At 42.2% G+C, this 21,905-nt stretch overlaps 1 protein-coding gene across 2 annotated transcripts in view; it reads left to right on the forward strand.

Moving 5' to 3' along the window:
* Window positions 1-21,905, forward strand: part of Nup93 (nucleoporin 93) — a 104,840-nt gene that overhangs the window by 64,608 nt on the left and 18,327 nt on the right. For both annotated transcript variants that reach the window (XM_036188510.1, XM_036188511.1), the window contains 3 exons: window positions 8,651-8,713; window positions 14,004-14,132; window positions 20,379-20,453. In XM_036188510.1, the coding sequence (XP_036044403.1) occupies window positions 8,651-8,713; window positions 14,004-14,132; window positions 20,379-20,453 (267 nt within the window). The remainder of the gene's footprint in view (window positions 1-8,650; window positions 8,714-14,003; window positions 14,133-20,378; window positions 20,454-21,905) is intronic.

Raw genomic sequence — 21,905 nt, forward strand, 5'->3', positions numbered from 1 at the left:
TTTGTAGAAAGTTTTACCCTAAAGAATGCTTCAGAAAATGTCACGGTTTGTGAGAGGCTAAGAGAACACATGTTTGACTCAGAATGAACTGAAGGAAGGTATTGGCACACTGTACCTCACCCTTTCTTACATTTTCTTTGAAGAATTTCATACGTAGCACGTGTTTGTATTATTTTTACTTAAGCTTCTCCCCAACTCTTCCCCCCCCTCTTAGCCCCCCCCCCCCAATTCCATGGCCTTATATGTAGCCTGCTGAGTCCATTTAGTGTTGCTCATATGTTTGTGTTTGGGGCTGATCACGTGGGATTGGATCTTTTTTTTCCCCCCTCGGGGCTGATCTCTGGACAGCACTGATTCTACCTCTCTTAGCAGCCATTGTCTGTAGCTTGTTGTCTCTTCCAGCATGGATGGGGAAAATGTCTCATGCTTTCTGTTGAGCACTAACCAAAGTTCTAAAGAGTCCTTAACAATGCCCACTATATTTCTTGTTTCATCTTGAAAAAAGAATTATTATATTTTTACTTATTTATATCCCCCGCCACCTGCCATTTTAAAGACAGTGTCTCAGTATGTAACCCTGGCTGTCTTTGAACTCTCTATGTAGACTATACCGGCCTCAAACTAACAGAGAGAGATCTGCCTGCCTCTGCCCCCCAAATGCTGGAATTAAAGGTATATACCACCAAACCCAGTCTTTTCTTTCTTACTTTGTTTCTATACCTTTTGTTTGTGTGTCTTGGTAGGTCATGCAATCACGGCATTCATTCCTAATACCACTTTTGACTTTGTGTTAGTATGTTTATTTGGGGTTGGTAAGATGATTCAGTGGGTAAAAGCTCAGTCTCTAAGCCGGGCCGTGGTGGCTCATACCTTTAATCCCAGCACTTGGGAGGCAGAGGCAGGCAGATCTCTGTGAGTTCGAGGCCAGCCTGGTCTACAAAGTGAGTTCCAGGAAAGGCGCAAAGCCACACAGAGAAACTCTGTCTTGAAAAACTTAAAAAAAAAAAAAAAAAAAGCTCAGTCTCTGGAATCCATGTGGTGGAAGGAGAGAACCAGCTCTCACAGTCCTCTGATCTCTCCATGTGCCATGGCACACATGCCCTCAACCCAAATATAAGTAAATGTAAAATTAAGAATTGATGTATTTTGATTTTGAATGTTGGTTACAGATTTCCTATTACTTTGTATATATCATACATATTAAGTGAGAGGGAGCACAAAGATCTTGTAGTACCACTATGCAGATACCTTTTGGTAAATGTCCCACCTGCCACAGTGACTCATTCTCCATTTTGACAGTAAGGATTGCTGGTTAGTTTGTTGAAGGGAAGAGTTAAGGAATAGTGTTTTGTGTTTTGAAGGACCATATAAAATATGGCTGTTGCCTGGTGCTCCAGCCTCTGGTTGTTTGTATGTATGTATGTATGCATGCATGCATGCATGTGTGCACACCAGTGAGAAACTTTGTATGTTCTCCAAGTCAAGCTGTTCATGTAACTGGCCAGCAGATCACTTATTTGTTGTAGATATGAGTAAAAACCATAAAAGAAGCAGTGTAAATTTTTTGGTTTGGTTTGATTTTTCAAGACAGGATTTCTTTATGTAGCCTTGGCTGTCTTAGAACTTACTCTGTAGACCAGCCTCAAACTCACAGAGATCTGACTCCCGTGTGCTGGGATTAAAGGTGTGTGCTACCACCCACCTTTTTTTTTTTTTTTTTTTTTAATGTCTTTTTTTTTTTTTTTTCTTTTCTGATTAAACTGAACATGGAAAATTTTCTCATTAGAGATTCTTTTTTTTTTTTTTGGTTTTTGGTGACAGGGTTTCTCTGTGTAGCTTTGCGCCTTTTCCTGGAACTCACTTGGTAGCCCAGGCTGGCCTCGAACTCACAGAGATCCACCTGGCTCTGCCTCCCAAGTGCTGGGATTAAAGGCGAACGTCACCAACGCCCAGCTAGAGATTCTTTTTAAAAAAGATTATAGTGTGTGTGTATGTGTATACACATGGGTTCTGAGGATCTGAACTCAGGTCCTCAGGCTTTCAAAAAGAAAGCACTTTTACTGGCTAATTCAGCTCCTCAACTGAAGAGACTTTCTCCTGAGGTTTTCACTGTTGGAAATCAGCTAAGCTAAGAAAAGTTGACCATTTGGCAAAACAGACACTGTTTGCCTGTGCCTCTTTGGGGTATTCCTTGCCCCAGAGTCTGCAGTGATTAACATAGTTAAAATTAAATTATCTTCCTGGGCTGTAGCTGTTTAGGAGTTGCTTTGACCACTGGCCTCAACTATTTCAGAGTTGGTAGGAGAATGGACTTAACCTCGAGCTTTTGGTCTCTGTTGCTCTTCATTGGGTATATCACAAGGTAGTCCAGATCTTAGCAAAGATGGAAGGGAGAGATGGCTCAGCAGTTAAGAGTATTTGCTACTCTTACAGACGACCTGGATTCATTTCTCAGCACCCACATGGTGGCTGTAACTCCAGTTCCAGAGGAGCCCTCTTCTGGCCTCCATGGGCAACAGGTGTGCATGTGTTGCACATACACGAAAACTCATGCACATAAAATAATTTTTTTTAGCAATGAAACAGTATCAGAAGATACTGTAGCTAGAGATGTGTGACATTTGTTGTTCCACAACAGTAACATCCTTTGGGTTGCTGTGACTCTGATCACTACTATAATACTGTGGTTAGACTGTGACCATAGTAAGTAATGTATTTTACATTATATATAGTCTATTTCATACATATATACCAGTGTCTTAGAGTTACTATTGCTGTGATGAACACCATTACCAAAGCAACTTGGGGAGGAAAGGGTTGATTTGACTTACACTTTAGCATTACAGTTCATCATCAAAGGAAGTCAGGACAGCCATTCAAACGGGGCAGGAACCTGGAGGCAGGAGCTGATGCTGAGGTCATGGAAGGGTGCTGCTCACTGGCTTGCTCCTCATGACTTGCTCAGCCTGCTTCCTTATAGAACCCAGGACCACCAGTCCAGGGGTGACACCACCCACACTGGGCGGAGCCCTTCCACATCAGTCACTAATTATGAAAATGCCCTACATATAGCTGATCTTATGGAGGCATTTTTATTATTAAATTTATTTATTTATTTTACATCCTGACTGCAATCCCCCCTTCCTCTCCTCCCATACTTTCCCTCCCCTAAACTACTCCCCCTGTTCAGAAAGGGGCAGGCTTCCCATGGATAGCAACAAAACATGGCATATCAAATTGTAGTAAGACTAAGTACCTCCCCAAATATTAACTTTGGAGAAAGGCCCAGTATGGGGAATAGGGCCCCAAAAGCCAGCCAAAGTGCTAGGGACAGCCCCTGCTCCCACTGTTAGGAGTCCCACAAGTAGACCAAGCTACACAGCTGTAACATATATGCATAGTGACTAGGTCAGTCCTACTCAGGCACCCTGGTTGTCAGTTCAGACTCTGTAAGCCCAGGTTGGTTGATTCTGTGGGTTTCAGGTTAGTTGATTCTGTGGGTTTTCTTGTGATATCCTTGACCTCTCTGGCTTGTACAATCCTTCCTCCTTCTCTCTGAGCTTGGCCTAATGTGTGCCTGTGGGTCTTTGCATCTGTTTCCATCAGTTAGTGGATGCAGCCTCTCTGATGACAGTTGGAGTAGACACCAATCTATGACTATAGCAGAATATCCTAAAACATCATTATGTTGACATTTTTTTCTCCAATTGTGTTGGGTTCTATCTCCCTTCTCTCATGACCCAGCAGAGTCTCCTGGCCATGTTTAGTCTGGACTCTTCCAGATGCCTCTGTTTTCTCCCTCATGTCTACAGTAAACCTTCTCAACCATATCTTGGAGGAGTCGTGTCCTCATTTTCTATTCAAAAAGCAGTTAGAAAATGTGGGTTGTAAATCTGAACTTTGCTGTTTGTAAACTAGGTCTGTGCCCCTGACCCCATTTTTATTTGTTTTGAGACAAGGTCTCACTTCGAATCCTGTAACTTCATTATTGGCTGGTCTTGAACAATCTACTTAATCCTGTACAGTTAGGAGTAGGAATTTTAACCCCATAGACTTGCAGGCATCTCTGAGTGGAGGGGAGCTGTGGTGCCTTCTCTGCTCAGAGGCTGCCCCTTGATTCTCCAGAGGACCCACTTTTGGATAAAAGATAAAAGCACTTCTCCAGGATGAGGACAGTGGTATTGAGAACAGTCTCACAGAAGCCAGAATGAAAAGAAGCACATAGACGAAGTCTGGCTAATCCCATAGGGTGAGAATAATACCACTACCAAAATTTTTGAGCCAAATTTGAAGCAAGCATTATTAAATACTGGCCAGGATGATGGACACTAGCCAGGTTCATACCTGGGATTCCCAGAGTATGACAGTAAATTACATTAGGCAGGGGCTTATAAAGGCAAGACCTACAAGACTACATACTTCCACCATCGTCCAGTCAGGGGCAAGCTTACATCCTGACATACTTTATGCCTACGTACCTTCCACTTAAGTGTGATCAAGCACTTCCTGTGCAGTTGGGCAACCAAGCTTGTTTATAGAAGCAAAAACGTGGCTTGTTATCCTACATGAACAACAGCCCCCAGCATTCTAGGAAGTTACCTGTCCATGGGCAAGTGGGGCTTATAGGTTAGAGGCATTTTTGTTTTATAGATGTCTTTTTGTTGTTGTTTTGTTTTTTTGAGACAGGGTTTCTTTGTGTAGCTTTGGAACCTATCCTGGATCTTGCTCTGTAGACCAGGCTGGCCTCGAACTCACAGAGGTCCGCCTGGCTTTGCCTCTTGAGTGCTGGGATTAAAGGCGTGCGCCACCACCGTCCGCTTTGCTTTATAGACCTCTTAAACATAATAATTTAAACTTAAAACATTACTTTAGTCATCATAAGTCAAGGTAGAGACTTGGGAAACCTGGGCAGAGGCAGACCGTCTTTCTGTCCAGCTGTTTAGTTTTTCTTGCTATGTTTTGAGTTTTGGTGTTTGGCGACAGGTCCTCATTCTGAGGCTCAGGTTGGCCTTGAATGTGTAGCAGTCCTCCCAAGTGCTGGGATTGTGGTGCTGAGTCTACACCTGTCTGTCCAGCTTCTGAAGAGGAAGACAAGAGTTTTCCCCCCTTTTTGATGTTGACGCTTACTTTTGCTTTATTATTTTATTTACATGGTAAAATACATTATTGTTCCCATCTTTAATTTAGTGATTTTTTTTTCCTAGCCCCACGTTATTTTCACCAGAGTTGTTAAGAGTCAAAGCCTGGACCTATTTCGGGCTGCCCATCCTCTGTAGGCCAGTTAAAGAAAGACATAAGAGTGAAGAATAGAAAAAGATTTATTCAGTATGTGGCCGCATTGGGAGAGGAGCAAAGCGATGTCGTCCCCCAAATCCACCTTCAAGGTCCTGACTGGTTTAGGTTTAAATAGAGCGCGAGATGTAGTATGCATAGCTGAGTAGTGCTAGTCTAGGGTCCTCCCGCCTCCGTCTGGACTCCAGTCTGTCCCGCAAGGTGGTCTGACAAGTTGTCGGGCCCGTGTGAAGTCTCTCTTGGGGATGAGGGGCCCTCTGGCTGGCACTGGGCTTCGGCCCTTTTTCTCTCAGCATGAGATCCCTGAGAAAATTAGAATTTTTTGAGGGGAGGTGGGTCTATTGTCTCAGTAGTTTGAGAGCCAAAGTGGGGGAGACAGTGTCTTCAGAATAGCTTCTTCATTACTTTCCCTCAAAGACGGTTTTCTTTAGAATAAATTGATCACCACTAGATGGCACAAGACCCCATCATTACTCTGTACATGTTAATTTTTTAAAAGATTCTTTTCATAAGATAGACTGCTAGTGTATAGGTTTAATATATATATTAATATTAATTATATATGTATACACACCTTTTCTAATGTTCCTTTTAGAAAAGAATAAAGAATAAAATTCAAAGACCAGAATAAATGTAATTGGCCCTATATATAACCAAAACAAACATTCTAGAATAGGCATTTTGTCTGACTTGCACAATGGGTGGCACAGGCCTGTAATGTCAGTGCTTGGAAGGCTAGAGCAGGAGATTGGAGGAGAGAAATGGCAAGAACTGTCAAGGTGAGGATCTTGAACACATACAGATTCTCTTGTCATTATTTCCTAAATAATATGGCATATAAACTATTCATACAGCATTTATGTTGTGTTAATAGCCTATGGTCTAAACTGTACATGGGTTAGTTACATGCATACACTTGGTATCTGGGGAAGGGCTCTGGAACCAGTTTCCCAGCATTCTGAGGGATGGTTGTGCTGTGGGCTGTGTGCACTCCAGAGAGCAGGCAGTTTTTGTAGTACATAATGCCGTGGTCTTTGTTCATATGTGGGTCATATCTGAAATCTGAGTCCCGTGCACAAATGCTTTACTTAATTTGTTGAGATTTTTAAAAAACATAGCTTTTAAAAGACAAGTAGCTTGCTCTGACCCCAAATGATGTCTTTCATTGTTTTCTTTTTTCTATAATCTTTTATTTTTGAAATGATAATATAATTACATCATTTACTCCCTTCCCTTTTCCTCCCTCTAATCTCTCCCAGGTAAACTCTACTCCCCAATTTTTCTTAAATTCATTACCTTTTTTTTCCCTGTAATTTTTGGGGTATGTGTATGAGAGAGAGAGATAGGGGGATGTTTTATTTCTTGAAATTTTATTTCTTAGAAATTGAAGGCTCTGGCTGGGCAGTGGTGGCGCACGCCTTTAATCCCAGCACTCGGGAGGCAGAGCCAGGCGGATCTCTGTAAGTTCAAGGCCAGCCTGGTCCACAGAGTGAGATCCAGGGAAGGCGCAAAGCTACACAGAGAAACCCTGTCTCGAAAAACAAAACAAACAAAACAAAAAATTGAAGGCTCTGTTTCACACTGAAAAGTATTTTGCTTTGAAGTGAATGTGTCTGATTACTGCTTTGCGTTTGTGTTATGTATGTACATAAGAGAAATCTGTGAATGTAGGCACAGTTACAGTTAAGTAATCATTTGACTTGGGAAGATCAGGGAAGCAGAAAAGGGAAGACATTATCAGACTCAACCCACATCCAGCCCTCTGCCTTAGTCTAACTCAGAAAAGTTACACTAGCCTTAACATGTAGTGGCTTCTCCCAACCCTGCCTTGTTCACATAGCTTTCTGTAGTCACAGAGCGTGGCCCCTGCTTACCTGTTGTTTGGTAGTATCAATCCACAGTAGTAGCTGTATCACTTGGTTTAGAAATGGCGACACTGTACCTTTCAAATGGCCTTTAATTTAGCTTTAGCCATTGAAACTCTTAAAAGATAGTGAGTTAGAGGCTACACAGTGAGTCCCTGTCTCAAAAATAGAGAATTCATAATAAAGTTTTTTTACTTTTCCCCATGGACCATGTATGTATGTATTATAATTACATCATTTACCCCCTTTCCTATATATGGAGTCCATTACATTATTAAAAAGGGACTGAAGCCTCACCCTACCCTCACCTCAGCCCTTTTATCAGTGTAGATAGACTCCTTAGCACTGCCTGGGAGTAGTCTCTGAGGGACTGTTGAGCGGCTGCTGTTTGCCATCCCAGTGCATCATGAGTATGAGCACAGGAACAGGGAATCATGGGCCAGTATGTAGAGATCTTGGAAATCTATGGACATTAATAGGATCCTACCCAACTTATCTTCCTATATTGCCCTCCATCCACATTTGTTAACCAGAAGTTTAAGAACTAGGACTATTTGGACAGAGTGTAGTAAGACTATAGTTGTTAAAATGTAAGTAGTCAAAAACTAACCATATATGTAGAAAGTCATCAAATACATTTTAATTGAACTTGTCATTTAAATGCTTTTGCTTAATTCTTTCTATTACAGTTCCCCAAATTCCTTTAAAGAAAAAAAAAAAAAATAACAGAAGCATTATAAGGGAAGCATGCCATTTTAGACACCTACAAATGTGTGATTAGTGGGCTTGCCATACAGGAACTGTGCCTTACAGGTTGTAGGTGGGCCTGGGATGTGTCATAACTTGGAGTCTTCCATATTACAGCTAAGACTTTGATCTCCATACATGAATATATAATACTAATATTATTTTCCTTGTTCTGACTTGACCCCTGAGCCCCAAGCCATGGAAAAGAGGCCTTCCCTCTGTGTGAAAGGCAGGTGTTGACCTGGAGTCTGCCTGCATGCATCGTCACAGTCTTTTGTTTCCTCCCTCACCTGACCTCATCCCAGGCAAATAAGGACAGAGCAAGAACAAGGAAGTCCTCCTGAGCTGCCTTTTCTTAATGCCACCAACAGATCTAGACTTAATCAGTATTAATGACAGAACTGTGTGTTGAGCCTTGGTGCCAAGAGCTTGATTACATTATCTCATTATTATACATAAGTTAACTGAGATTTAGAGTTTGGCTAAAATCCTGCCATTAGTAAATGGAGGCACTGCGCTTTGGCAGGGACGGTGAGCGGGGGGAAGTACCTCAGTTCCCAGCATCCCAGTTTGACCTGGAACTTCCTGGGTTGCTGAGAATGGCCTTCCTTGAACTCCTGATACTCCTGTCTGCTTGGAGGCAGAAATTAGAGACATGCACTACTATGCCAGACTCTTGTGTTCTGCAGTGTACTTCTGGCTATTAGAAGGTAACCCTGATTGTGTCATTTTGCCTCCTTTTCTAGGGCTTCCTGAAGAATGAGAAAGATAATGCACTGTTATCTGCCATTGAAGAGTCCCGGAAGAGGGTAAGTACGCAACCCGGAGTGCAGATGCATGCGTGACATGTGTGGGTCAGAAGACAACTTTTGCAAGTTAGTTATTTTCTTTTACCATGTGGGTTTTGGGGTCAAACCTGGGTTTTCAGGTTGGCAGCAAGCACCCTTACCCACTGAGCTATCTTGCTAGCCCTATGTCACCATACTAACTTTTTCTCAAGTGCTTTTAAAATACACTAAATGATAGAAAATAAATCAGTCAGAGTAACCATTATACATTCTAGCCTACCTTCACCCCTACAAAATGCTCTAAACCTGAAAATATCAGAACAGATGATTTTAAACAGGTGTTTCTGGATGCTTTCATTTCGGGAGCATATAATTGTTAGGTGAGAGTCCCAAGAGACGATATAGAGTCCAATGTCTAATAAAGTGTATATTTTGCAAAAGCATTCCTGAATGGTACCCATAAGTTTTTGGATCCCTATTTATTAGGTATTCTCTGCTGCCAATGTAATAAGTCAATCAAACAGAATTAATAAGTAAGTCCAAGTTTTAATAAACAGAGCGAAACAGCTTGTGGGTAACTCTCAAGAAGGCAGGGGAGGGAGCAGGAGAGCACACGGCAGGTATGGTGGTGACCAGGTCTTAAGTAGCCTGTAGGCATGGTCTTAAACAGTCCCAGGGAAGGGCTGACTCTTGGCGGGCTTTCTTTCTTTTCTTTCTTTCTTTCTTCCTTCCTTTCTTTCTTTTTTTTTTTTTTAAAGATTTATTTATTTATTATGTATACAGAAGAGGGCGCCAGATCTCATTACAGATGGTTGTGAGCTACCATGTGGTTGCTGGGAATTGAACTCAGGACCTCTGGAAGAGCAGTCAGTGCTCTTAACGTCTGAGCCATCTCTCCAGCCCTTGGTGGGCTTTCTTAGGAGTGGGATCTGGGGAAACAGAGGTGGGGCTTCCACCTAACCATATAGGTTATTTCTTTTACTAATGAGAGTTAGTATCTCCTTTTGTTTTTGACAATGATCGCAGCCTTTCAGTAACATCCCAGTTCAAAGTAAGTGTTTTGAGACTCCTTAGAGGTCTTTGGGGAAGAAAGAGAAAAGGTTAGCTGTCAAGTTGGAGCTGGCTCTGAGAAGGTGGCTTTTTCTGGAAGCGCCTGCCAGTCTGCCTGCTGTAAGCTCTCTGCAAAGGGAATTGGATGAGGAGCACTGTTTCTCTGTTTTGGTGTTTATTTACTTAGCTTGGATGTCGAGTGAAATGTGTTTATGTATTATTTGTGTTGTCTGAAAAGTAATGAAGTGAGAAGTGCTTCTACTCAGTGTGCTATATTAGAACACTCTACAAAGGTGAAAGTCCTCAACAGGACCAATAGGAGATACAGCTTCCTTCTCTAGTGTGCAAGAAATGCCCCCAAAGCATTAAGTGACCAATAAGGAAATTCTAAATTTCATTAATTACATTGTTGGCAGCAGTTCTTAGTCCTGGAAATAGAGAGATTCATTTGATTTAGATTTGAAGACATTTAGAAATGATTTTGTTGTTGTTGTTCACACTGTTGAATTTCTCACCAAAATTGATTGTCCTGCTATAAAAGACCAATGAAATTAAATTAGGATTCTTGAATGCCTCCAAACCTTATTAATCCATTTACTCCGCAGAATGTGTTTCTGAAATTGGCAGTCTCTAAATATTGTGCCATACTGAGACTAAATGTGCAGCCAGCCAAAACATTTAGGTGACATACCACAGCACAAAATGTGTGCATATGTGTTTATGAGGGAGACATTCCAGTGTTGGGAGTTGGCCTGAGGGACACCTCTGACTTGGCTAGATAGTGGAAGGTTGCTGCTGAGCAAAATAATTTTCAATAAAAATGATTAAAAAATCAGCAGCTTCCTGGCATTTTGGTGGCAGTTTCATGTCTGAATAACTTGCCAATGTCCCACTGAAATGCCAGGAAAACAGGCCAGAAAACCACACTGTGTCCTTGGTTCTCCCGTTTGGTGCATCCCAGCAGAGACAAAGTGACTCTCAGCACACACAGTGTTTCTAAAAGCTGCAACTGCCTGGAAATCAGATGCTAAGCCAAAGCTATTGCCCTCTTCCTTTTAGTAAAATGGGTGAGGAGCTCCCAACCTGTTCTTAATTCAGTCATCCGGTTTGATCCCTGCCTTTTTTCCTTACACACATAACAGTAATAGTGATTCAGCTTGAATTTTAATAGTTCCCCACTGCTTTGGAATTTTCCCTGTGGTTACTTTTGCCTTCATTTTGATTTTCAGCTCTCTGCATTCCCTTTCATCCTACCCTACTCTTTCTGTCTACTTCCAACCTTGCTTCAGACCTCACTCTCCTTTTTTCTGGGTTTTCACTTGAGTAGCTTTGTTGATTTCTCTTTAGTCACCACTCTTTTTTGTGTATTTAGTTCAGTAGTTCAGACTCTGCTAGAAACCCAGTAGGGCACCATTGGACACATGGGTGGCTGTTCATCCCTGATTGGCCCACAGATCGGATGTTCCATTATCTCTGGTGTAATTAAAATAAGCAGGGGTGGTGTGGTTAAGAGAAGAGAACTTTTATGTTGGTGCATTTGTTTTTATGTTACGCTCTTTATCATGCCAAGGATGACAGTGCTTAGGCTGCTGGCTGTTTATAAAAAGTAGCCTGGCATCCTTCTCCAGGACATGTGAGTCCCCAGAGCTTCTACTTTTCAGAGCTGTTTGGCATTTCTGGAAGTACCAGGATAGCCTAACAAATGGGGTGGGTGTGGGTGGGTTTAGTTAATACCTACTATAGTCACTTTAACCCTTGCCTGATGCCGAATTCTGACCACTGTCCTCATCCCTGACTTCTGGGTGGGGATTGTCTGTGTTCTTCAGCGGCCTTTACTACTTACTTTCTTTGCTGTTGTTATTAGCCAGAGACCATGTCTCGAGAGAAACCCTGCTGACACTCTAGTGTCCTGGGCCAGTGCCACAGCTCTGCCTGTGTCTTATTTGCTCTTGTGAGCTCTTCATCCCACCTGCCCTGGTCCTCCTGCCTCTGGAACCCTGAGCTTTGCTGTGCTGGGAGAGGCTCCGGTTAAAGAGGTGGCGCCACTAGGACGAGCTTGAGAAAGAGTGGCTTCCTTGTGTGCACAGTCTGGAGGAATAGTCTCTTTGCTCATGTTGACTCCACCTTTCCGATCCAGCACGTTTCTCTAGTCAGAATGTACAGCTTCTGTGTTTGTGTGTGTGAACAGGAGACAAAGATTTTCTCTGTGTGTTTCAGCTCTGGCTCACTGGCTTGCCTACCTCCATACCCAACACCCATGCTGTCTGATTCTCAGTGCGAAGAACAAAACCAGGGGAAGACTGTTTTTAAACTTAGATTCATTTCTCCCATAGCTTCAGAATACATTGTGGAAAGGGTACAGAATGTGCTGCCCTTCTTCCTAGTCATTTTGTGTGTATATATGTATTGTATTCTTGTTCTTTTAGCCTACATTTTAATAAATACTATTCAAAACTCAGTATATTTGTGAAAGAGTATATTTAACTTTTCATTTAACGTGAACTCCACAGTCCATGTGCATAACTGTTATCAGTATAAATTATCTGCTTTGCCCAAAATAAAGTAGGCATTACTAATGAGCTCTCAGTGCTGCCTAATTAGATGCCAGTCTCATTTTAGGTAGATGGCTTTTTGAAAAGTGAGCGTTAGCTGAGAGAAACGTGCTCTCCCAATTACAGAGTTACAGGCTCAGCACAGCCTCTCTTCGGTGTAGCTGTAAGCTGGTGCAGTTCTGTCTTCCTGTCTTCCTTTGCTGTTTGCTTTCCCCCTTCTCCTCCCCCTTTGTTTCTCTCTCTCTTTTCCTGAGTTCCTTTGTTCTGGGAGCTTCCTGTCTTGTCTCTGTCAGCTGATAGTAATGTAGACTTTTTTGGTTACAAAAAAAATTAGTGTTTTAAAATACATAAATAAGGAGAGGTGTTTTGTTTTGTTTTGTTTTTGGTCTTTGGTGTTTGTTAAATCTTAAGATACCAATGTTTCATCATTATTTTATGTTCTTCAAAAAAAAAGTTTGGGTTGGGGGATTTAGCTCAGTGGTAGAGCGCTTAGGCCCTGGGTTTGATTCTCAGCTCAAAAAAAAAAAAAAAAGTTCTACTGTGGTTTGTGAAAGATAGCTTAATTCCAAAAGTCTAGTAAAGATAACTGTCTTAAGAGGCTCATCATCACTAATCATTAGGAAAACACAAATTAAAATGACCATGAGCTACCTAACTCTCTTATTAAAAACAACAACAAATAGTGTTAGTGAGAATGTAGGGAAATGGGAACCCTGATTCTCTGTTAGTAGGGATGCAAAGTATGTATCCTTTATGGAAAAAAGTAGCCTCAGAAAATTAAGAAGAAGATGACTAACATGATGCCAGCGATACTGCATCTGAGTATATCCCCCAAACTGAAGGCCGGGACTTGAGGAGATACCTGTATACCCATGTTCTTAGCAGTGTTAGGTACAAATGGAAAGAAAGTTTGGCACATGCTTCAACGTGATGGCCTTTAAGGACTGCTAAATAATGTAACCCAGTCATGAAAAGATACAGCGTGTGATTCCACTTCTGTGAGATGACTGGAGTGATCACACAAAGCAGGCTGATGCTTGCCGGGGTCTGGGTAGAGAAAGGCCCAGCCTGTTATTGGTGGACAGCTGCAGAGCTTTACCTTTGCAAAATTGTTGTAAGGATGGAAGGTGGTGACAACTGCACCTGTACTTTATGCCGCTGGACCCTTAGGCTGGAGAGATGGCTCAGCAGTTAGGAGCACTGGCTGCTTTTCCAGAGGACCTAGGTTCAATTCCCACCACCCACATGGTGGCTCACCATTTGTAACTCCAGTCCCAGCAATCTGGTACCTCTTCTAGCCTCCATGGGCACCAGCTGTGCATGTGGTGTGCAGACATGCATGCGGACAAAACAGCTCTAGACATAAAGTAATAAAATAATTGTTAAATGGTAAGCTTATGTATGTTTTCCCACAATTTAATAAGAGTTTTTTAAAATGTCTTCAAGTCAGTGAAATATAGAGTATGCTATAAACAGTTGTTAACAAAAGTTTTAAGTGATAAATTTTAAAATGGTTTTTTGTTTGTTTGTTTGTTTGTTTGAGACAGTGTTTCTCTGTGTAGCTTTGCGCTTTAAAATGGATTTTTTTTCTGAGTATGCTTGTGGAAAAGTGGTCGGTGGGTGGGGGACTCCTGTTTTGCAGTCTATGTGGTTTTAAAGGAAGCAGTCTGCATTTCCTCACTGGGTCCGTGTCTGTCCCTCTCTGACAGACCTTTGGGATGGCTGAGGAATATCATCGAGAGTCAATGCTGGTCGAGTGGGAACAAGTGAAACAGAGAATCCTGCACACGCTGCTGGCGTCAGGAGAGGATGCCCTTGACTTTACCCAAGAAAGCGAGGTAGGTCAGACCAGATAACAATTATTAGTTAAATATCAAGTCCCAGTGTTTGTCTTAATGCTGTTTATTAGTGGTTGTACTAAGTCATAATTTTTCTTCTCTCTTAAAGATTTAATTTAAAAAATAAAGACAGTGTAGAGCCAGGGTTCAAAATTAAAACACCCCATCTCCAGATACCCCGTTCTATTCCCCCTTTGTAATTCCTAAGTCGTCACTGTTACTTCTTCCATCCACATTTCTAGCATTGCTTTGTACAAGTGTATGTGTCTGAGAGTACATTTTAATTTTGTGTACTGTACACAAAATTAGCTGTGTGTTCTCTTCTACATCTTTCTTCTTTGTCTCGCTGCATGTTGGAGGTCTTTCCTGCAAGGAACTTTGGGAGCCGCATCTAGGTCTAACAGACCTGTCTGCCTTTGTGCCTGCCATGTCTTCACCATGGAGGAGAGGTGGAACAGTCCCGGACCCGAGATCCTGAGTCACTAGTGTCCAGTGAGGCCTTGTGCAAGCTGTTAAGCCCTGCAAACAGACCTTCTGGGTCTGATGAAGTAGCATTATGGGGGCAGATCAGTGATGACTGGAAAGAACCCGACTGACTCACAGTGACTGTTCCTCCCTTACTGCTTGTTTTTCTTGTTTAAGCCCTGGCTAGGCTAGGACTCCGGTATCTGCCTGCCTCTGCCTTCTGAGTGCTGGGATTAAAGGCATGTGCCACTGTGTCTGGCCTTGTTGTCTTTTCTAAACGAATTTCAGAGTTGGGGGTGGCTCAGTTAGTTTAGCATTCACAAAGCCCCGTTCAATCCCCAGTATTAAGGAGGAGAAAGATTCGAAGTTCAAGATCAAGGCCAGCCTAGGATACATGAGATCCTATCTCTCTCTTTTTTAAGTATCAAAAATTAATTTCAGATAATTTAGAAGTAGATATTTAAATTTTTAATGTTTTAAAAGTGAGAGTATTAGAGCCGGGCGATGGTGGCGCATGCCTTTAATCCCAGCAGTCGAGAGGCAGAGCCAGGCTGATCTCTGTGAGTTGGAGGCCAGCCTGGTCTACAGAGTGAGTTACAGGATAGGCACCAAAACTATACAGAGAAACCCTGTCTCGAACCACCCCCCCCCCCAAAAAAAAAAAAAGTGAGAGAATATCACTATTACCAGTTAAGTCTTTTTCCTAGAACTTATTTGAATTACCAAGTACTGAATTACAGGTGTATGCCCCACACCCAGTGCAGGCACCTGTGCTCTTGTTGTATATGGGTCTTGAGAAGGTCAGGCTCAAAGACTTGTAACATGCTGGCAAAACCCAGAACTGGTGTCGTCCATGTCTTGGCTATATTGAAGTGAGGGTGAAGGGTTGGGCAGGTTGGCAGTCTGTGGGACCTGCAGGGTAACTTCTGATGCCCTGTGCCTGTACATGCTCTCAATTTAAGAACCAGTCTTTCTATTCAATTAGTCCCCAAGTAAATAGCTGCTAATGTCTGGTTATTTTGGGAAATTGCTCCTTTAGGACGGTGTCCTATATTTCTTAGACTCAAAGACTTCAGATGGAAACAGTCTTTGAGGAGAAAGAGCTAATATACTAGACCTTAGCTAATCTGGTGTTTCCCTTTCGGTTCTTTCTAAGTCTGAGCAAATAATTAGAACAACTCCTGCTTTTATAAACTTCATTTTTTAAAAATGGTGTTAATAGGTTGTGCTCTGTATAGGGATTTGAAAGTAATTATAAATTACAAATGAAATGTTCTTCCTTGATTGTTCTTCTCTCAAAAATAGACCAGTCTGTTCAGTATGCTCTTCTTCTACGACCTCCAGGCCCCTTGGAGAGAGTGTGCCATGCTTGTGCTGTTCTCTTTTGGGATTTTTTGGTGGAGGGAGTAATGTTGCTGTGTAAGTTGGCACGTGTTACACACAGGTCTATTCCATTTATCCAGAGAATTGCCATTTTCTGGAAACTCCTTGGGAGGATTTATTTCTTTGTTTTGAGATAGGATTAGGGTTTTAATATATAGCCCTGCCTAGTCTGGTATTTACTGTGTAGCCTGACCTCATTCATGGTGATCGTTCTCTCTCATTCTCCATAGTGGTAGACTTACAGGCCTGAGCTTACATACAGTTTTTTTTTTTCCCAGTTTACATATGAATCTTACTGCTTTTATTATTTTTAACTTTTTCCTTAAAGTTTAAGATTTATACAGAAGAGTATGAAAGTCTTAAGTATGTAATTCAGTGAATTATTAAAGATGACCAAGTACTGAAACAATCCTAGTTCTTCAGCAGAGCCCCTGACCCCTGCCTCACTCCCAGCGGTCCTGCGTCTGTGAACTTTATAAAACCTGAGCCATAAAATGTGCTTATTTGTACCTTCTTTTGCGTACCATTCTACTCATATATATTGTTATTTGTAGTGGTGAGCCCTTCCATTTTATGGCTAAAGAGTATAATTGTAGTTCTGTTTGCCCATTCTGGTTGATGGATAGTGCTGATGCCATTTGGATAGTTTATGGTTTTGAGCTTTTATAAATAATACTATTGTGAGCATTCCTTGATCTTTTGATGAGAATATATATTTGTATCTCTTTTGGGTACACCTAAGAGGAAGTTGCTGGGTCTGAGTATATGTTGTGGTCAGCTTTTGGTTGTGGTCAGAGTTGGGGTTCCCTGGAAGAACACTTTAGTATGCACCAGGTCCTGGATTCAGTCTGGCACCCCTCCTCACCCTCAGCTTTTTGTTGTTGTCTGTCTTGTTTGTTTTTGTTTTTTGTTGAGATAGCCCAGGCTGTCTTACTCTGTAGCCCAGGATGGTCTAAAACTCACTGTGAAGCCCATGCTGACCTCAAACCCACAGTGATCCTCTTGTCTCAGCCTCTTAGAAGGGTTGGGGTTGAGATGTGAACCTCCACATCTTGTGAAAGTTCACCTTTAATAGATATTGCCCCAAATGTCATCAGGATAGCCTCAGATAGCAGCGCCTGATAGTTCCATTTTTTTCATATCTTTGTCACACTTGGTATTATCTGTCAGAATTTAGCCATTCTTGTGGTATGTGGAGCCCTGTGTTTTCACAGGATCTTTCCATATAATTTTCTTCAAAATGGTGGAAAGATACATTATCTCCACTTCATTTGTCCTGTAGAGGAGAGCACACAGTTTGAAGGATAGATGACTCAGAAGTAAGCCTGAGCCTGGTTTTCTCATCTGAAACACCTTTTTTTTCTGTTGTTAAGGACTGGGAACAGGTATAGAGCTGCAGCCCAGGGCCTGGCATGAGGTGCGTGCTCCAGGTCTGTGCAGTGTTAGGGTTCTATCAGCGTTTGATAAGCTGCACATTATTAAGGTCAGCTGATGGATGGGTGACTTGGTGACTGTCACTCTTTTCCTGGGCACCTTATTGTCAAGCATTGTTGAATTCAGGGTTGTTAGGGAGGAGGCCTCGGATCATTTTGAGTTGACCTTATATTTGAAGGAAAACGTTCAGATTGGATAATTTAAAGCTGAGCCCGAGGCTTTCAGAGGAAATCTTTTTTAAGGCAGAAATGAACTGACATATGGTAGTCTCTGGAACGTTTGTTTTCCCCTGGAGCCTTTCAATAACAAAAGAGCAAAGGCATAGTGTTAATATCTGTGCCTGGCAAGCTTTAATAAAGGAAGCGACACTTTAATAGCATGGAGTTTTTTGGAAAATGAATGTCCTTAGGATGTCATTGAAGAAAGAGATACAACGTTTAAAAGAAGGCAGGAATTGAAAGAGTGTTAACTTTTCAAGCATTGCCTGGGTAAAAATAATGTGCTTTATTGCAAGTCTCTTGTGGCTATTTGCCCTGTAAGCACCCTTGTGTGCCCGTTTGTACATCTGGTAAGTGTGAGGAAGACTCCAGTGTCTTGGGGCTCACATGATAAGATGGAGTTGAGCAGTGTGGAAATTCCTACATGTATCTTAGCTGACATTTAAAACTGTGTTTTGGAGCCAGTGAGAGAGCTCAGTGGGTAAAGCACTTATTGTGTAAACCTGGTGGCCTGGATTTGATCCCCAGACCCAGGTAAAGGTAGAAGAAGAGATTCAATCCACGCACGCCCCCCCCCCCCTTCTTAAAAAGTAGTATTTAAAGGTGGAGTGGATTTAACTTAGGTGGGTTGGATGTGTTGGCTGTGGTCAGTGGCAGGTCCCCAGATGAGTTGTCTGGAAGTGACTCAGCAGGCAGCAGGCTTGCTGCAGAGCTGAGCTGAGGCTTCAGTACACTCGACACGGCTGCTGCTTGCTCTTCACTGCCGTGTGTGGAACTCAGCGAATATTGAGCAGCCGCTAATTTTGATAAGAGACTTAATACTGAATTTCAAGTGTCAGTCATACAGTTTTCCTATATTTTAATATCTCTGAAATCACAATGTCTTTTTCAGTGGTGGGTTGTAAGTTTGACAGCATTTTTTTCTTTCCAACATAGAGTGGCATGTATGACGTGTCTTAAATGAATGATGTCATTAATTTGGTAAAATACAGACTGACAGTTTGAATTTGACAACTCCACACTAGATGATTTTAAGTTGTGGATTGTGCTCCCTGGCAGATTCCTAAGAGATGGGCCTAGTTCATATGTCAGGATTTGAGTAGGATTCTGAGCACAGAAAGTGTGCCACTCACTACTCTGCAAAGGATGTTTGGAGCGCTCTATTCAGCAGGTCCTTCATTGTACTGCTGTGATGTACCACAGAGAGCTCTTCTCACAGTGCACTGCTCCATCCCCACCGTGTCCACATGTACCCATCAGTCCACATCCTTCCAGGTCCCTGCGAGGGACCTCTGTGTATGAATAGTACATGTTTATGCTGTGTCATTTTCTTGTCAACCGTGAACTGCATCATTGTGTTGTTGAGGTTCTACAATTTGGCTTTGCCTTATGTTTGCTCACTTTAGAGTTGTTTTGTGTTGTTGTATGTAGGTCTGTGTTAGTTTTTTTGTTTTTGTTTTTGTTTTTTGTTTTGTAGCTGTAATAGAATTCTTTTGTAGGAATGGCTTAAGTATTCTGCTTGTTTTATACATAAGGTTAACACCAGCAGGTTGCATTTAGAGCTCTGCTGTGCTGGTCCTGGTTTTTGTTTGTTTTTCTTGTTTTTTTTTTCCTGACAGTACTGGCTTTTATTACCAAATATTGTAAATTAATCAGTTTGGTTCCATGAAAGTAAGACATTCTGTGTAGGAGTTCATCTATCTCTCCTTGTGTGGTATCACTGGATTTTTTTTCAGCCTAAGCTTATTTTATGTGAGTGTTATTACAGTAATTTCCTCCTCTCTTGCCTAGAGTGAACCCTCTTTGGAAAAGAGTTTTACACACCTCTGGATACCCTTTGCACAGTCACGGGCGCTAAAAGTTTGCAGCTCCCTTCTGCTACGTTCTTTTCTGTCCTAGAATGTCTGTTTTCTAAATGCTCTCTACTCTGAGAAGCCCATTCCCACCCAGTGTTTGTGTATAAGGTTGGGGGGACAGTGCACTACTGTCTGCCCACATCCCTCAGGCTCCTGGTGAGCCCTTCTTCTCTGGCCCTGTTAGTCTGGTTGCCTTGCCTTTCTGGTCTCCAGTTCCCTGCCCCTGTTATCCATTCCTGTGTCTCGTTCTGTTCTGTTATACCCAGTGTGGCTTCGTGTATGGACTACATTTTTTTTTTCCAGTGCGGGGAGACCTGGTTGGAGCTAGGGGGTATAGGGAACATTCTCCCATGCAGCATCTCAGCATCTATGTGCTTAGGCAGCCCTGCCTGTGGAATTCAAGTTGAGTGTTTGCCAGCCACTTCTAGTCAGGAATCCCAGTGCACACATCCTGTTGATGGATAATTGACTTTATATGTGGTAAAATAGTGGCTTGGCCAAGGGCAACTGAAGGAAAAGTACTTTTGAAAACAAGAGCATTAGGCAAAAGTCATTTAAATGGAAATTCAAGGCGCAATCAACTACTCTTTAAGTGGATAATTTTTAAAATTAGGTTTTTAGTACTGGAAAATATTTCCTAAGGCTGTTAGAGGCTAGCTGAACCCGTGTCCTTGTAGCAGAGCCCTGCTGCTGCTGTTCATCTTTCCTTTCCCTGTTTCTGCAGACAAGTCCCCCACTTAACAGGTTACAGACATCGGGGTGTGTGTGTGTGTGTGTGTGTGTGTGTGTGTGTGTGTGTGTGTGTGTTTGTTTGTGTTTGTTTGTGATTTTTATGCCTTAGGTGATCGAGTACTGTTTTTAACCAGTCCTGGGTTTTTCTTTCCCTATAGCCAAGTTACATCAGTGATGTGGGTCCTCCTGGTCGAAGCTCTCTGGATAGCATTGAGATGGCCTATGCCCGGCAGGTGAGTATACATTTTAGGAAGATTTAATCCTGGAGAAAGAGTGCTGTGATCCTCAGGGGAGTCGGAGGGAATAGTGACTTCAAATGAATGTCAAACCTGAAAGCTCATGGGATTAGTTAATATTTTACCATGAATGCCCCGCTTCTCCATTTGGTTAAATAAGGTAATCAAATGACTCAGATAATGCAGGGAAATTTAAATCTACTCTCTACTGACCAGGTGTTTCATTTTGCTTTGTTGGCAATAGCTTCCTTGAATAACTATAATGAGTTCTGTATTAACTGAATTACTTGACTGGCTAATGGTATGGTCAGATTCTTTGACCCTTGTTGAGTGGGATTTTCAAAACACTTTCTGCCTTGATAAGCACAGTGTGCTGACATTGTGTAGCATTGCAGATGGGAGTGAGTATGCTCCTGGTGTGTTGGGGGTCGTGCTCTTGGATGCTGATCATGAGCCGGCATCAGTAAGCATGGAACAAGATGGTCCATGTGGAGCTAGCTCTGTGCAGGACTTACCTGCAGTTGACTTGGAAGAAAACAATGCAAGTCAAGCCTGTTTTTCAAAGAATTGTCACTTTCTATCACAAAGTCCCAAGATGTTGTGCCCTGCATCACTTAGCTGTGACCCTGAGAGGACACACTGATACATTCCCTACTCCCTTCCCTCCTGCTACCCTGGAATTGGGGGTTGGGGGTAGAAACAGATGGCAGCTCTACACACACACACACACACACACACACACACACACACACACACACACACACACGGAGGGACTGTTAGACACTGGGCTCTTTAATAGAGGACTGTCCCTCTTCAGCTACCAGTTAATTAATGGGTGGAATTCTACATTTACTGAATTGTGTGTCACCAGAAATCTTATTAACGTTAGTTGAGAGAAATATCCTAATGTTTCTTTTGTGTAAATGTAGAATTTTGTGTAAAATTCATTTTGAGTGAGAGTAAAAGCAGAGAATATATTCCAAGTTGGGAGTAGATTTGAGGTTAAAGTCTCTTTCTTCTTACATTGCTACTGAAGTTCCCCTCGGTCTTCCAGAAAGGACTTCACCTTCCTTTCAACTCTGTGTTTCACCACTGGACTTTGTTCCCTTCTCTGGTCTTTAGCTCACTCTCCCTCTTCCTTACACTCATTCAACACCTGTGTCCTTTCAGTTCCCTTGGCTGGTTCCTTGGGTGCTGTGGCCACCACCATTTCAGACCCAACAAATGAATGTAGAAACAGTGTAGCTTCTTCACCTGAAAAACTATGAACTCTAGAACTTGACTCCCTTGGTACCTAGGATCCCGTAAAGCCAGCTCTCTCTCTACACAGCTCTCTTCCACAGAAAGTGAATGTTTATGTGCTATAATGTTGAATATATCCTTGGTTCCTAGAACATGCTCATTCAGTGACTGCGTAAATCTAAGTACCTGGGAAATCTTTGTAACAGC

Source organism: Onychomys torridus, chromosome 5 (genome assembly GCF_903995425.1).
Source record: "Onychomys torridus chromosome 5, mOncTor1.1, whole genome shotgun sequence".
NCBI classification, from domain to species: Eukaryota; Metazoa; Chordata; class Mammalia; order Rodentia; family Cricetidae; genus Onychomys; species Onychomys torridus.